Raw genomic sequence first — 17,796 nt, 5'->3', positions numbered from 1 at the left:
GAGATTACCCTCCAAACTTTTCTTTTCCTTTTTTCATCCCAACTTCTTCACCAAATATGTCTATCACTGCCCAGTTTCTGCAATTTTTTTTTTGGAGCCAAACTTTAATGGGACTCACTTCTCAGTCGCACATGTTTACTTGACATTACATTCAGGAAAGTCCACAAAGTTACTGGTAACTGCAAGTCTGTACCAGTGTCCCTTTCCTTTCTTCCTTTGGTGGGAAGCTCTGAATTCCAATGTATCATTTCTATGGTCTACAATGCACAAAAGCAAAAGCTGACTGAAAACCCTAGTACTTTTTTTTTTTGTTACTCCAAATAAAAAACCCTTTAGAAATTAGGTTACATCCCTTGTAAATTGCAGTTTGTTTTTGTAAAAGCTCTCTGTTATGAACTATGTTAAGCGTTGAATGTAAAATAATTGCCAATTAAACACCAAAATGCGCCTGAAATTGAATGCAGTCTGATGGTGTAAAAGAATAGTATAAATATCCCAATGACTGTTTTATTGACATAATATAAACAAACAATTTAAGCGTACAGGCGCAATCTCCATCCCAACATATCCAATCATCATGACTTTTCCTATTTGCAGCATCTTTTGGGGTGCTGGATATAACACCACCCACAGACTGAATCATGATGCCATCCATTAGCAAATTATTTAGAACCAGACTGGACCTTAAACATGCCTGCACCTTGGCTCATTTTGCCCTCCTTTTGAGGACTATGAAATGGGTTCCTTTTCCTATATTCAAATGTTCAACAATACACAGAGACGAAAACATTTTATGCCATATATATTTTAATTATAGCTTAAATCTTATCTGTGTTTTATTTAATTGGTATTTTAGTAAATTATGCCTCTTCTTGGCTGTTTAAAACAATTATCTCATCATATGCTAGTCTGGAGTTGAGCTCGTCTGCATATTTGACACAATTTTCTTTTTAGTTACTGCTCATCGAGTAAATGATAATTATTTCAATGATTCCACTATTGCCAAGAGAAAATTAAGGCAAGGATATGTAATCTTTGCAAACATTCTTTCAAGTGCATTCCATTCATAATTTTGTGCAATAGAATATAGATTTCTAATGGCAAAAGACTAGTAGCAGTATCATGAGATTCAACATGCAAAAGCAATATCTTAATACAGACATTGAAAAAAAACTTATCAATCAAACCAAAAGCTACTTTGATAGTCTATAATTTTTCTGTCAGAAAGGCAGGCCAAGCATGTCTTAAACAAATTAATACCCTAAGAAATCTGACTCGCCCACAATCATAAAGTCAGGAACTAAACATGATTACAAGGGGTCTGCATACTTTCCATGCCCTACCAAGAGATGGGGTTTGATAGGGGCATTTTTCTCTTTTAAAGTGACTACTGGGGGGGTTCTTTAGTAATTGGCCTCAAAAGCATCAATTTTACTTTGCCTTTGAAATTTCAAACTCTCTCTTTCTCTCTCTTAAGATCAATAAGAATCATGCCTGCCAAAGCAAAAGAAGGGGTGGGTTGCAATAAAGAATGGAGAAAAGAAAAAAAGAAGAACATTGCCAACCCCATCTTGAAGTTACAAATTGCAGGAAAAGGCTCTTCATGATTCCCAACCCAACTAAAACTTCTTTGCTCTTCTTCTCCAGCTCTCACATACTCATACTCCAGTTGGCTTAGTTCATGCAAGATCCAAAGAACTCAAACACAAGGTATGCCAAGAAAACACTCCTCGCCTTCTTTGTTACTCTCTGCAGTTTTTCTAGTACAGAATATACAATATCTTGCTCTATTTTGTTAAAAATGTGCTGTTCATAGCATAGCCGTTAAAATATTTACTTGATCATCCAGTCTCAGGAAAAAAACAAACCGATCATTTAGATTGTTTGCACTCTGCCTTTCTTACTGTGCATTGCTATTTGCTCTGGCTACATAAGATGATCCTCTTTGAGACAGTTCTTATCCCTGTTTGCTGTCAAAAGTTCTACAGCTTTCTGCTAAACCATGAATATGGTGGTAATTACTAATAAATGTGTCCTCTTACCCACAAAACAGGGATAATTAATAGGCCTATTGATTCTGCATGTCAATGTGACAGTGCTGTATATACACTTGCTAAAAATGAAAAACATTCAGTCTCTTCATTTTCTCATGTTCTTCATCTAATGTAAGTAATTGAGGATTCTAGAAAATCATTACATTTATTCATTTTTTTACATATCAAATCCATGTTACACTAAATTAAAGTAGTCTAATTGCATATTACATCATAAACTATCAACTCATTACTAATACTTGCAACATTCTTGATTTAAAGTTTCAATGCCAAGTAAACCATATAAAGGGTTTAGGCCACCTCTACTCTAGCAAATTATGTTTGGAATTAAGCCCTATCTGGACCAAACAAAAGTAGCTTGCCGAAAAGGCCACTTCTAGAGGCCTTATGAAGCTGCCCTACAAGTGGCTTCACTTCATAGGTGGTGGAAGGAGGGAACTTCCTTTTTCGAAAGTTTTATTATTATTATTATTATTTTAGTTGACACGGGATATTTTATTTTTAATCTAAGCTACACGATAACATGGCTTTAGCTTTTAAGTGGCTCGTTTGGATAGTGAGATGAGATAAAATGATTTTAGATGAGTTGAATAAAATATTATTTTTTAATATTATTATTATTTTAAGATTTAAAAAAGTTAAATAGTTTATTATATTTTATATGAAAATGTCAAAAAATTGTAATAATAAGATGAGATGGTTTGAAATTGTTTTTTTTATCCAAACGGAGCTTAATGTCAATAGAATGTGGACGAAAGCACTTGGATTGAAAAAAACGCAAGGAAAGAAAAAAATAAATTCTCCCAAACTTATACCTAGTCTACTGAATGGCATATGTAATTCGAACATGTGAAAAATACATATATTTTTTTAATATGATTAACGATATTACTCTACAGTTAACCCATTCTCCTTTATTACTTAAAGATCATTCTCTCTTTGTTTAAGACTTAACTGGAAATCCTAATAAAAAAGAACGTGTAATTTATTTTGGGCCTTAGTTTTCTTCTTTATTGCATTCTTGCTTTGGGTCCAGGGTTCTATCTTATGACACCCAACATCGGTGGACTCCGCGAGGCCCAGTCTTAACTGTTTGACGTTTTGTAAGCACGATCCCATCAACCATTAAAAAAATGTTTTTACATAGTAATAGATAGATTCTTAGTGTGTGTAAATATCTGGTACTATTTTTTAAAAAGAAATTTCTATCATTAAAAAATTAAATTTTTATATGGTTCTAAATTTATTCATTTTTTTTAAAAGAGTGCACGATATTTGTATATCTTAAGACTGTAAATATAATTTCACTTACTTTAAAGTATTTGTTACTTTTTAAAAAAAAAAAATAATAATATTGGAATGTAACATTTGTCACGTTTTTTTTTTTAGTGGGTTATTTCTTACTTGCAAATATATATAGTTTCGCACAATATATCCTTGATTAACACATTAGATTTCAACAAGTTTTCCTAATATATTGTAATGTCATGAGCCTTGCATATATAACTTTTAAATCTCCAGCATGATCGATTGACCATATTTCATTATATATATATATATATATACATCTAAAACTAGGTATTTTCTTGTTGGAGAATTATTTTTGGGCATGTAATTTGTATAGGAGATTATATTAAATTATGATTAGAATGTTCAGAAACTTTTCTAAGATTTCAAATAAGCAACAAAAGGAGGTCAGCTTGGACCGCCTACTTTGGTGCAAAACGGCCGGCGTAAATAAAACTCCAGGCTGAGTCTAAATTTGAAATTTGAAGATTTTGACCCAGCACCAAGTCTTCATTTCAACGTCAAATTAAGAGGAGGGGGAAGCAAACAAGCAAGCAAGCATCTTTGGTTTTACGATAAATTTACTGTAGTTTTCATTGGGTTCATATTGTTAACATATATGTTTTCAAACTTTCCACTTTCTACTTTTAATATATTGGCATAGATCGATCCATAAATTTCGATTCATATATGTTTTGATATAAAAAATATTTGCTATATATATATATATATATGCATGCTACAGTTAAAGTGCACTACATGATCATGATAACATGCATGCATACACGCGAAGATATATAATAATATTATGCATGACATCATGTACTACCTCTTATATGCGTTATAGGAAGCCTTGGTATCAAAGAGCAATCGAGATGGCCACTGTATGGAGACCCATTTCCAAGTCCACAGAAATCCCGACGACAAATGCTACGCTATGGAAAACCATTAATTCCAAAAGTAGTAGCAAAGAAATCCCAAGTGGTACCAGTACTACTAGATCAGTACACAAGCTAAGAAAATGCACCTCTCTAAGGGTTGCCACTTCGTTCACTCGAGTTTGTCTTTGTGCACCAATCTCTTCTTACAACGAGGTTTTCCGAGCTGATCAGGTACCACCCAGAAGAAGCAACAGCTACCCAAGATCAAAGCCATTTCCCACTACTACTACTACTACCTCACAAGATCATCAGAGAATTATTCCTTTTCCAAGTCATGCAAGACTTAGTGTGGAAGGAAGAAGAGTTTTCCGTGGAAAGTCTTTGACCGACGACGTTCTAATGAGAAGATTTGTTGTCGAAGAAGAAGCAATGATGCAAGTTAGGAGGAGGAATCAAATGGAAGTGATAAGGAGGAGGAGTATTATGAGAAGGAAGAAGCTGGGTCCTAGTCGTCTTAGTAGAATGGTGATGGCAGGGCGGGAGGATCAGGCTGATCACGAACATTATTATGCATGATCATTAATTAGTACGTAGTACGTCTTGAGAGTAGTACGTACATGATAGTTTGCATGCATGTGTCCAAATGGTAAATTTTGAAAATATTTCCCCTTCATTTTATTGTTTGATCAATGATCTGATCTAGCTCTCTGTTTTTCTTTTTTTCCTATCTATTATTTTATGAGAAAGATTTATCCAGAATTGGCTGGCCATTATTGGATGATTAATACTGCATATATATATATATATATATATATATGACTTCTCTACAAAAAAAAATTTATAGGATCATGATCATATTTATAATTAACGGTTAAGAAAAAAATATAAATGAAAAACTTTTATTTGGTTACAAATGATCATCAATGTATTGGATTTCAAATTAATATTTAATTCCAATAATTTTTTGTTTTTCATGTCGAAGATTTTAAGATCAAAATGATCGGTTGGGGCCAAAATGACCTCACCCTGCCTACGAACACATGATGATCGATGCAATTTTACTTTTTCTTGGATCTCCAAATATTATTTAGGTTAACAACCCAAGCTAACCTATCTATAAATTAGATATATATAGCTAGTCATGTTTTTGCTTATAAGCCACTCAAAAACAAATATAAAGAACTTGAAGAGCAAGGATATTAGTGGTTATGTAATCTGCATCGCACTCAACAAGTTAGGTTGTCGTTTCAGGACTCTTAATAATATCTCCTCGCTCCGATCCGAAAGCATAAATGTTATTTTCTTCTAATTTCTAGCTAAGCTTTCTCAACTACGTACCTTTTCATGATCTGTTTCACTCTTCTTTATCTTCTTCTTCTTCTTCTTGATCTTCTTCTTCTTTTTTCATCGTCAATTCAGCCTCTTGATTTGATTTTTTTCCCCAAACGATTCCTTTTCATGATGTTCTATATATATTTATCATGTATATGTACGTACATGTATGTATAGTAGCTGTATATATACCTAATTAATTAACTCTGGTATTTTGCATCATTTAATCGAATTTCCCTGCATCTGGTGTTGATCACCCATCTTGACTGAATTTTTTTCGTCGACCTCATGCATGATGATGATCACAAGTTTCTGGAAATGGAACTCCATGCATTTAATTACTTCTATGGTACTATATATATATCCACCAGCTTCATGTGGTTTATAAAAATGAAAATCTTTAAAGTAATGTGTTTATATATATTAATTGGCCCAATAACATATATATGATCATGTGAATTCACTTTGCCAAACTAATGTAAAAATAATTACAAAAAAAATATACTCAACGGTGACCAATCAACACACAATGATTTAAAAAAAAAAAAAAACTAGCTAGTAGAAGGATTTAATTCCATTTTCCAGGAATTGATTTCCCCGCGGTGTTTGAACTTTGACCAGCCACTGAACTTTGCGCTTTGCCGCGTCGACGTACGTGTGACGATTGTAATAATTTGATTTCCCATGCGCGTTGAATCAATGGGTCTTCAAAGTTGATCATGCAGTACCGCGTACCACCGATGCATACGAAACTGCATGGATTTTAATTAAGTTCTTAATTTATCCCAAGTATTTGAAGTGCTGGCCTTTAATTAATTATTTGGTACTTTATATATCCTAGAGTACTTATTATTCCTTGAATTTCAAACGATTTATTAACATTTTCCAAGAATTTTTAATCTTCTTAATTAATATGAATTATTAATATACGTTAGCTAGGCATGTGTGTGTATTTATATATAGATCATGCATATATAGATCATGCATAAACTCAGCTTCCAAATTTCTATATGGAAAAGCAAGCACACCAAACATGATCATGATCTGCCGCCAATTCATTACAAGAAAAATGAGATTTTGTGACTATTTAATTATAGTGAAAAGACTATTTGTAATCAAAACAGACTTATTTTAATTGTAAATAATTATTTTGTTAGAATTAACTGGTCACAAATAAATAATTTTCTTATAATATAAGTACGTACGTTGTCTTCTTGATCTTAAAATATCATGTTTCAACATTAATATATATATATATATATATATTAGGGTTTTTTTTTTTTTTTTTGGTTAGAGAAAACCAGGGTGTCCTCTTTTTTCAATTTTATATTGCTAGAAAATGGATACTATATATTCTATAATCTATTGTAGCTTAATCCTGATTTTGGTTGACCTACCAAAAAAGTTCGAAGCTAGAGATAGCTGCTAGAGGACATGAATTTGTCGTTGATACACGACACTGAATGAGGAAAAAAGATGGACTATAGTTTTGCACTTAAAACCACATATTCAAAATTTGAGCAATTAGGTACAGTCCATATTTAAAAACTGTAATATAAATTTAGGTTATTTTAATTTAAAATTTTTTTAAAATTATAAAATTATCCCTCTTAAAATGATATATTTTTTCATTTAGTAATATACCTACACATGCAGTCCTCAATAAATAAAATTTCTCTTAAACTTTTAATCACTTAATTTTAGAAACAAACTAGCCTCGTTTTAAATTAAAAATTGATATTTACATTATGGATGTGCAAGATAATCCCGTGTACTCTATTTAAAAAATAATAGAAAAATCTAAATTTACATGAAAATTTATTTTTTTAATAATAAAATTTATTTTTTTTTTCAAAAAAAATATGCAAAATATGCACACCTTATAATTATATCTAGCATTACTTTTTTAAATTTAGTCACTTTTAAAACATCCATCTCCAGCTTTCTTGATATTGTGCCTCAACTATATATTATTGATAACTAGCTACTTTTTTTTTTTAATGATGTGAGAGCTGTAGCTGAGAGGAATCTAATTAATAATTAAAATCATCAACAACAAAATAGTGGAGATTACCATTTTAATTCAGGAAATGATGAAATAGACACTTTACCTTGTACGCGGCTAGCTAGCTCCATCGATCGTGTACGTGTGATCAGAATGTTTACGTTTATCTCTTTCTTTCTAATGATTAAGAGAGTGGACCGACATGTAAGCCGGCAAGGAGCCAATCTTGATTATGATATTCTACATGATATTCTAAAGGGAATGCATGGCTTTTGTCATTTATCCACAAATATCATATCACTCTAATTAAAATATTGATATTTAAGAACTTGTGGGAAATTTTATATATATATATATATAATCAAATGTAGTTGATATTTGTAAATATATAGTCTTTAATGGTGAGCTGCGAGATCCACCCTAGAAGCTGCATTCCCTAAACATAGATCAAACAGTAATCTAAATAGTAAATACCACAAAATATCCACCAGTACCTTTTTTTAATTATTTAATTTAACAAATGGCTTAATCTATTGTCTCATAATAGATACTTAAATATTAAAAAATATATATATTTTTAATTCTTAATTTCACTTCTAGTCTAGGTTGTACGTTCTCCTCTTATTTAGATGAAGAATTATATGCATCAGTCACTATTTACTTTTACATTCTATATTTATAATTTTTTTTTATAGGATGTGAAAAGTGTTTTTCATAAAGTATGATGTGTGGGTTAATAAATAGTGATTGATTAGAAAAAAAATTTCTATTTAGATTTATGTACTGTTACACTTTGATCATGATAAAATCTACAATATGTCTCTCATTTAATATAATGAGTGAGAAATATTTTAACTATAAAAAAATTTCATAAAAGTAAATTTATAAGATGACGTGACTTGATACGATACGTTAGATTGTAAAATTATTTTTATTGTAAAGTAGATCTAACGTATCATATGAAATTATGTTATTTTGGAGTAATTCTACATACAATTATGAAGTACGTAAACGTCACGTAAATGCTTTGAAAAAGAGTGGAGTCTACTATTAAAAAATTAATTTTTTTCATGTGAATCTCATGTTTTATTTACTTTTTTTCAAAACGATTACTTTACAGTTGCATAATTCACAATTATAAATATATTTTATCGTACTTTTAAGTAATTTATTTGTGTCTATAGTAATTTTTAATGAACATGAATTTTCTATCGTTTTAAGTTTGATAAACATGAGAGTACTCATTAATTAATAAGTTTTTTATTTTAATTTTAAAATACTTTCTATGCAAAGATATGCAAGTGGAAGTTTTTGCGTTGAAAGTTGAAAGAAATTTTGGTAAATTTAACCTATACAGAATCCATGTTGTAGTTCAACTACCCATGAATCCAAAAGTTAATCTTTTTGGTACCCAATTATAGAAAATCATACGTTGATTCAACTATATTATATTTTGATGGTTTCTGATCCCAAAGATTAATAATCTCTTAATGAAAATTGAATTCTAGAAGCAGAAAAACAGGATTTGCCATGTCAATGTCGGATCCTATGTACTACTCGGCATGTTTTTTCTATCACGCCTCACGTGCGTCGTCAGGGAGTGTTACAATGATGGGATGATACACAAACATATTTGAAGCCGTGCTGCACCCAACAGAAGGTAAATGTAATCCGAGGATTTGAGCCGTGCTCTGACAAGAAAATTTGATTTTTTTTTATTTGATTTTTTTTTTCATATCCTTAAATATTTAAAAAAAATTTACAAAAAACTATATCTTTAGTTATTAAATAAAAAAATAATAAAAAAACTTATTCCGGACCCATCGGATGGATCTAGTTTAGCTTTTCTCGACATATTTTACAACCGAGCAGTGTTCAAAATCTCTTTTTTTTTTTTCCATTTATTTTTTTTATATTCTTAAACTTTTTTTTAAAGAAAAATTTAAAATAACATTAAAAAAATTATTTTTTAATAAATAAAATAAATAAAATTATCAGGACCAATCGGGACCATCTGTCGGTGACGGCAGATTTTTGTTTACAACCAAGTGTGCAAAAACATCATAAGCGTCAGAGTTCCTGCAACTTGCCATTACTATTCTGATCCAATGGCTGATATCACATGGCCAATTTCGAATGTCTAGGGGCCACATCCGTTGTCGGTGGGCTCCACGTGGAATACGCTACTGTTTCATACTATGAAGGCTACTGCTTTGCTTTGGGGTTTAGGTTTAAGTTTAACCCCCCACCTCAATCTGTGGCAAGTACAAATCACGCTCCAGTATTGCATATACAGGAAAGACAAATGCTATAGTTAAAAAAAAAAAAAAATCTTCTAATTTGTTATAGGTGCGAAAAATAATCTTATATTTTATAAAAAAGTTATAAATATAAAATGTGAAAGTGAATGAAAACAAATATTTATTATTATAAATTATATAATTACTGTATAATCATTTTTAAAAAAATAAATAAAATATGAGATTTATATAAAAAAAATTAATTTTTTAATAATAAATTTTATTTATTTTAAAATAACTATACGACGTTTATATATTTTATAATTATATATAGAATTATTTAAGAATAAATAATAAATGATGCATTCTTCAAATTTAATATATTATATAAAATAATCTTAATTTATAATTTTATTTTTATAAAATTTTAAGCATAACTTCTCCTCCTGATAATAACTACATATAAATGGGCATTTTAGGGTATTAAAATCAAATCCATGAAATCCATCAATCAAATTTAAAGATTGAAAAAAAAAAAAAAACGAAGAGTGATAAAGATAAGGTGTCCATATTCAGCATTAATTCCCGGTTTTGTAGTTATGATTGATCTGATGTTTGGGTAAGATATTGGACAGGTATCTCGATTTTATCTGACAACAACGTGTGACAACATTTAATTCTTTTGTAATGTATACTTGATTAAATTTCGTACAATCATTTTAAATAAAAATAAAATTTATTATTAAAAAATTAATTAATTTATATATGAATTTTATCATTTTTTTTTAAATAATTATACGATATTTATATATTTATACTTTAAAAAAAAATATTTATCATCAAATCAGTAAACGACTAGAGATGAGATCTAAATAATTGTAATAATTGTGTATTTATTATTTTCAACCTTAAAACATTCTCTTTAAAAATAAGGGAATTTGCAACTTAATTATAACATTAATAAGCAAGAAAAGTCTTTCATTTCGACAACTCAGTACGACCATCGATGCTCATAGTCACAATAATGCATGTGTACTAAGAAGTCTAAATTCGTGCAATATGAATTACTCCGTGTTTTTTTGTAAACTTCTGACTTCTGTGAAACCGGAGTCTCAGCAAGCAATCGTCAGTCTCAGATTTAACTCCTGGGCTCCATCTACAAGTCTACAAGTAAAGTAGATAAAACAATAAAATGATATATATATATATATATATATAAACCCTAGGCCTAGATATTTGACAGACACAAACAAGGTAGAGAGCATCGGGACTTTATTAATTGGTCACATTTTTGGACTTGACCCAACTTCAAATTTGGTTTAGAAAACTTCGTCAAATTGTCTGAACCTCAAGTTTGTTCTCTTAGAACAAATACCAGGTCAAAATTATAACGTCTTTGATCTTTCTAATCTTGTAAATTTTTTTTCTTTATTTCTATACTTCATACGTGATTTTTTTTTTTATAAAATATAAAATGTGAAAGATAAATAATGACTGATAAAAAAATTATTATTTTCCTTCTTCAAAATGTAATGGGCACATGTTAGTGAATTACACCCAATTTTTAGACGCGCGTAAGATAGAATATGAGTATCTTTGTAGAGTATAAATAAGGAGAAAAAAATAAAAATAAATTTTGAGGTCAGGAAGGTAGCAAGGCAGGCAGGAAAGATGATGATGATAAATAATTAAAATGAAAATAATAATAATAATAATAATAATAATTAGTGTACCAAACCTAACCGTTAATTAGTAGGGAATAGTTTGATATTTGATGTACAGATAAGTCTTCCCACTGAAGTAAAGGTAGTTGAAGGTTGGGCACATTGAGTGAGAAAGTGGCCAACTCCTCTCCTCTTTCTCTTTCCTTCTCATCATTCATGATGATTAGTGACACCAAAAGGAAAAACAATTAAATATAAATCCCACAAAAGGTGAAAGTAAGGTAGCAAAGGGAAGGAAGAAAAGTAAAATTCATACGAGTAGGAACCCGATTCAAAGTTTGTAGAGAGAGAAACTGCTAGGGAAGGACACAGAAAGAAAGAAAGAAAGAAAAGAGCTACCTAGCTAGCTATGAGGGAAAGCAACTTGTGGCACAGGAAGGGAGAGGGAGGCTAGAGAGAGAGAGAGAGAAGAGAGAAGGCTCTTCCCTGCTTGCTCTTCCTTTTGGCTGAAAACAGCTTTTTGAAGAGCCTTTGGAAGGTCCGAAGGTTTAAGCAAGGTGCACATGATCTCAGTTACCTCCTTAGCCATATTTTATTGTGTGTACTTTTTAGGTTTATGTTAATTATGTTGTCTGGTGATCAGGTATAATCTTTTGGAGATATTAATTGAAGTAGAATTTGGAAAGGTGGGCAGTTTTTGTTATAGAGGTTGGAAGTTTGATGTCAGTTTTAAGGTAATTTCCTTGTTCATTTCCTTGTTTCGTTGGATCCCTTTTCCCTTATGAGTGTCAGGTGTTTATTCAGAGAATTTTTGTCTTTAAACTCTTAAAAATTAGTTTTCTTTGCGAGTAGTGCTGCTTTTACACCTTGATAAACTCTCTCTCTCTCTCTCTCCGCCTCAAGAGTACTCTGGATGTTAGGTAATACTTGAATTGTTTTTTATTTTGTTAAGAGTTTTGTTTTACAGAGAGATGAACCCTGTTCAGATTAAGCGAATCAACCCCGTGGAGGATTTCTTACCTTTTTAACGAAAATAAAAAGCAATTCTTTGTTCTGTATTTGAGTAGAGAATTCTGTTTGGCAGTATGTGTTTGTTTATATTGATAATGTTATTGATCTCAACTGTATACAGATCAATGAAATTGACGTTTGAAACCCACTTCTGTAGTCATATCGTACAATAAACATGGATGGTGTCTCTCTGTTACATAGTACAAACATTTGAATCCAATCTGCAAATTCCCGTCCTCCTTATTTCTTTTTATACATGAAACTTTTCTTTTGTTCTTTTTGGAGGGAGGTCTGTTTATTTAAAAGGTATCTATTTTATTTATTTGATCCTCCTTTGGCCTTCGTTGTAGGTGGGGGTGGCCTTCTTGCTGATTAGTGTAAGTTTTTTGGTCTACATTATCTATCAATGGCTAATCTTCTATCCGGTTAATTTTTGAACTAGTTTCTTCAAAATGCTATTATAATTCATTTTTGTTTGTGTCTTGATAGACATCTCATATGGTCATATCGCTTATCTCTCTGTTTTTCCCTGTTGATTAGAGTAAAACAATAAAAATCACCTCAGAATGCTAGCTATCTCAGATCTCTATGGTTTTCCATGTTAATTTGGCAGAAGGGATACTAAGCGCCTCAGACTAATAGCTTTAGAAGAGAAAGTTGTGGAGTCAATAATTTATGGATCGTGTAACTGTTGGGTAGTTTTTGAATAGCTTTATTCTGTGCTTGCAATATTTTGTGATCATTAGATTGACAAAACAAACAAATCATATGCTCCAGATGTTATCCCAATGCTAATTGTCTTTGTTGGCTTCAGCCACCCAAAGATTTTATAGCGATGTGTTTTAAGAAGATACATGCATATGCAAGACTGGATGCATGCATGTGTATCTGGACTCGCATCTACTGAAGTATTTGATATATTCTTCCTTAACAGGGTGAAACAGTAATGCTAGGGACATGGGAAAGAAAGGCAGTTGGTTTTCTGCAATCAAGAGAGTGTTTATACCGCATTCTAAGGCAAAGCCAGTCAATGTAAGTCAATATCATACATTTAGTATATATTCGTTGGAACAACACATTTGGTAGAAACGGAGCTGTTCAATTAGGGTTTCAAAATACTTTTCTGGATTTTGAGAGAAAAGATCACTTGCTTCCAGCATGAAAAATACTTCAGAAATGAGGACTGAATGGAACTTTTCTCCATTATTGCTTTATAAAAATTGCAGGACTCAGAGAAGAAAAGCACAAAAGAAAAGAAGAAGAAGGGAAAGCTAAGACATGGGGATACCAATTCATTCATTCCCCTATTCAGAGAGCCAAGCAGCATTGAAAAAATTTTTGGCGACTTTGAAAGAGAGCAACAAATATTAACTTTTAGGCCTCCCACGCCTGCTGAGCAATCAAAAACACCCCCTTTTCTGACTCCTAGAGCTGCTTCTCCAAGGGCTCCTTCTCCAAGGGTTGCCTCTCCCAGAGTTGCTTCTCCAAGGGTTGCGTCCCCTAGAGCTGCTTCTCCTCGGATTGTTCATCACTACAAAGAGATTAGCCACAGACCAGAACCAACTCTAAGAAACCACCATGCTTCAGCTACTAAGATCCAAGCAGCCTATAGAGGTTATAAGGTAACTGTCCATCTTCTCTTGTTAACTGGCTAACATCAAAGACATTTATTCAAGGGCCTGTGGTATCACAGCATGTCTAACACGCAAATATGAGAATATGGAGTTAAGATTCAATACAGATATCCCTTCGTATTTTTATTCTTTGGTAAGTAGCCTTTTTTTGGGCTGCGTGACCATTTGGATGAATCTCCTATCACATAAACACATTTGATAAGTTTATAGGACACTTGACATTGAATGTAATTGTTTTCGGATATACTTATAAAAGAAAAATGGTAATTGTTTTCGAATATGTCCAAATTCAAAGCTGTTCACAAACTACATGTTTGGACTGTATTTGGCCAGAATTGTTAGTGTAGTGTTCTCTCAAAGAATCTAGTTCATGCACAACATTTCCAGAGAGTGAAACTGCAACTTTAAGGCAGGGCCATTCGCCAACCTATATAGGGTTCTATGAGATTCCCTGATACTCTGTTGAGGTTAGCTTGAGGAAGCAATTTATCAAAGTTCATCCGTGTCAACCCAAGTTTTGGGCGACGATATCTAATGCCGGACAGATTTGGAGATCCTATGACAAGAGATATTGAAAGAAAAGAACCTAAAAAGGACTCCTCTAGACCTCTTTCAACTGAGCATGTTCGATTAAATGTCTGATCATAACCCAATTCACATAACTAGTACTTTTCATACAGGCAAGGAGAAGCTTCAGAGCATTAAAGGGTCTGGTGAGGCTTCAAGGAGTGGTGAGAGGACAGAATGTGAAGCGCCAGACAATGAATGCCATGAAATACATGCAACTCTTGGTGCGTGTTCAATCTCAGATTCAGACACGGAGGATCCAGATGTTAGAAAACCAAGCCCGGCGGCAAGCTCAATTCAGGAATGATAAGGAAGTGGAGAGTACCTTTGGCAAATGGAGCCAGGCAGTAAGTTTCCCTATTTTTTATTAGTGATTTGATTTGAGCTATGTGGCTTTAAGTTTTCCAGTCAATAATGCTCCCCAATTTGGCCCATTGGTGGCACCTCATTGGATATTTGATCAGATGATCAAAAGTTCTAACCTTGGTTACAAAAATCAATTCCTTATGCCATGTCCATTATGTATGGCCTGTCCATATTAATGGCATGGCTTTATGTCTGCCCCTTTACCTGGACTTGACATTGCAATTCATCTTGCCTGATCTTCATTTTGGTAATCTAATAAAGAAGTATTCTTCTTTTCGAATCTCACCAGTAGACCCAGTGAGGCAACGGTCTTTTGTTGTTTAAAGTACAAAAGAACATACACTTTGGTGTTGTTTCAGTTATTTGCCTTTTTTATTATTTCTTCAACAAGAAGTAACATTTACAATTGGAGTACTGGTATAGTCCGAGCCAGGTAACCATGATGACTGGGATGATAGCTTGCTAACAAAGGAGCAGATAGAGGCAAAATTGCAGAGAAAGGTTGAGGCAGTTATCAAGAGGGAGAGAGCCATGGCCTATGCATATTCACACCAGGTAATCTATTAACACTAACTTGGACCAGCTTCAATTGCATCACCAGGTTGATCTACCCTTACACAATTAGCTATTCAAACAAATCCATCAATGTCTACCAACAAATACACTTCATTGGGCATTCAGTATTAACAATCTGGTCTTGTTTACTTCACCATGATTTCTCTATTGATCTTCATTTTCATTCCTCCCTTTTTAACGGTTCTTATTCCCCCATTTCTCATATTATGGAGCATCCCAAGGCATTTTCTTGAATATGGTCTAGACCCCAGCACACGTGTCTTTTTGGTGATTAATAGCTACGAGCATTTAGGTAGGACTTGGGGTCTACAGAGACTTACTGTTTTAAGAAACATTGCAGTGCTTATACTTTTTCAAAGGCCATCATAGTAGAGTTAAGCTGTTTGAAAGATATCAAGTTTCTGCATCTCCCAGAGTTGTACCCTTGTAAATGCAAACGTTATATTGTTTGAAAACTATCATCTAGAGTCAATGAATTCAAGATACATAGCATATTAACATGTATGCTGGCTCATGGATACACTTAAGCTCAAAATAATGATCAACATGCCCATCTCCATGTTATTGGCCTACACTTGATCAATGACCAACTTCAAAGGAAATTGATTCTGTCTTTCTCAAACTAGCTCCAGAAGCCAAGTTTTCTTACAGCAAATTTTTCTATATATTTGTATATCTTGATGTTTATGCTCTCTCTCTCTCTCTCTCTGCCAACAGTTGTGGAAAGCCACTCCTAAATCAGGTCAAACACCTCTAACCGATATTCGATCTGGGGGATTCCCATGGTGGTGGAACTGGTTGGAGCGCCAGCTGCCTCCAGCAAATCCAACTGAAGGACTTGCAGTGAAAAATTTTCAACTTACACCTCAAAGACCGCATTCAGAGCTGACGCCAAGCCCACTGCCCCAATCAAGCAACTACAAGCAACTTCATTTTGGGTTTGATAATATGGATATTGCCACACCAAGATCCTCAAAATCAACCATACTCACAACGGCAAAACAGGCTCGAACCCCAACTCCGAATAGAACCCCTATAGGCAACAGCAGCTTGTCAAAGTATTCAAGACCAAGAGCTAGTGGAGCTGATTCCGCTTATGATCTGCCATTAAAGGATGACGACAGCCTCATGAGCTGCCCACCATTTTCAGTTCCAAGCTACATGGCTCAAACAGTTTCAGCCAAAGCCAAAGTAAGAGCTGGTAGTAACCCCAGGGATAGGTTTCCAGGGACTCCGGCCAGCGAGTCAAAGAGGCGACTTTCATTCCCTTTGACACAAGGCATAGGGCCTTTCAAGTGGAACAAGGGCTCCTTGTTCTCTAACAAGGATTCTGGCTCCCACAGAATGTTAGACAAGAACCAGTCACTTCAATCTATAGGGAATTTGAGTGTGGATTCTACGGTTTCTTTACCTGCTGGGGTTGGAAGGAAGCCATTTAACCGATTTGTGTGATTTATTTTTGGTTTTTTTAACCCTTTTTTTAGTTTTATTTTATCCCATCATTGTGGTTTTTATTTTGATTGAGTGTATGGTGATAGCTTGATTTACATATTACTGATGTAATATAATAAAGAAACAATAGGAAATGATGGTTTGGATGTAACAGGATTGAATTTCTCAGGTATTATGACATTTTTTTATTTGGATTGCTTGCAAACTTTTTAAGTTCTCTGATTTTAATCCCAAAAACAAGTGCTAATGTTCTGTTAGAAGGGCTTCCCATAAAGATGCGATGCCTCACCATCCCACCTTTCATTGCCCCCAAATTACAGGAGCGGAGAGATATGCCAAAGGAAGTGCTCCAAGTTTTTTGTGAAAGGATAAGATGGGTAAAGAAAATGGTTCTCTAGTCAATTACATACCTGTCATGGTGAGGGACTTGGGTTTATAAATCAGAAAGGGTCACAACATGCCCTTGCATGTTCAAGATGCTGTATCTGGGGGTGTCATATTTGGCACGGTGCAGTGTGGACAGCACGGAGAATGAGACAGCACTGTTTCAGCTTTGCTGGCAAATTGACGGCATTTGGGGCTTGAGGTCCCAAACGACATTGGCAATTTGATATTGGATTCTTTAAGGTCTTATTTATTTCATTAGCTGATTTGCATCTTTCCATTTAGAATATATTTTTCTTATTCATTTCTGATGGCAGACAGGACTGTAGTCTGTAATCTTGGC

General features: G+C 33.2%; 2 protein-coding genes across 4 annotated transcripts; both read left to right on the top strand.

Moving 5' to 3' along the window:
* The first annotated feature begins 1,520 nt into the window (after positions 1-1,520).
* Positions 1,521-4,980, top strand: LOC109014358. The gene is made up of 2 exons (XM_018996789.2): positions 1,521-1,710; positions 4,189-4,980. The coding sequence occupies exons 1-2, from the start codon at positions 1,682-1,684 to the stop codon at positions 4,796-4,798; spliced, it is 639 nt and encodes a 212-aa protein (XP_018852334.1). The 5' UTR covers positions 1,521-1,681; the 3' UTR covers positions 4,799-4,980.
* A 6,639-nt stretch (positions 4,981-11,619) lies between these two features.
* LOC109014348 (protein IQ-DOMAIN 14) lies at positions 11,620-17,268 on the top strand. 3 transcript variants are annotated; one of them, XM_018996778.2, is made up of 8 exons: positions 11,620-12,020; positions 12,107-12,197; positions 12,825-12,851; positions 13,419-13,506; positions 13,701-14,096; positions 14,789-15,022; positions 15,465-15,596; positions 16,335-17,268. In XM_018996778.2, exons 4-8 carry the CDS (start codon positions 13,432-13,434, stop codon positions 17,067-17,069), a joined length of 1,572 nt encoding a protein of 523 aa, XP_018852323.2. In that variant the 5' UTR covers positions 11,620-12,020; positions 12,107-12,197; positions 12,825-12,851; positions 13,419-13,431; the 3' UTR covers positions 17,070-17,268. The 3 variants fall into 3 exon arrangements, with proteins under 3 accessions (XP_018852323.2, XP_018852321.2, XP_018852322.2); XM_018996776.2 differs by having other exon boundaries at positions 13,409-13,506; XM_018996777.2 differs by lacking the exon at positions 12,825-12,851 and having other exon boundaries at positions 13,409-13,506.
* Positions 17,269-17,796: the final 528 nt, after the last annotated feature.

This window comes from Juglans regia, chromosome 7, assembly GCF_001411555.2.
Source record: "Juglans regia cultivar Chandler chromosome 7, Walnut 2.0, whole genome shotgun sequence".
Classification (NCBI taxonomy): domain Eukaryota; kingdom Viridiplantae; phylum Streptophyta; class Magnoliopsida; order Fagales; family Juglandaceae; genus Juglans; species Juglans regia.
The sequence above is the reverse complement of the archived record's forward strand: the minus strand, read 5'-3'. Positions and strand labels throughout refer to the sequence as shown.

Coding starts and splice junctions, on each gene's coding strand:
- LOC109014358 (XM_018996789.2), top strand. CDS start 1,682: ATGCAAGATCCAAAGAACTCAAACACAAG. Junction 1,711..4,188: donor CCAAAGAACTCAAACACAAG/GTATGCCAAGAA, acceptor TATGCGTTATAG/GAAGCCTTGGTATCAAAGAG.
- LOC109014348 (XM_018996777.2), top strand. CDS start 13,432: ATGGGAAAGAAAGGCAGTTGGTTTTCTGCAATCAAGAGAGTGTTTATA. Junction 14,097..14,788: donor CAGCCTATAGAGGTTATAAG/GTAACTGTCCAT, acceptor CTTTTCATACAG/GCAAGGAGAAGCTTCAGAGC. Junction 15,597..16,334: donor CCTATGCATATTCACACCAG/GTAATCTATTAA, acceptor CTCTGCCAACAG/TTGTGGAAAGCCACTCCTAA.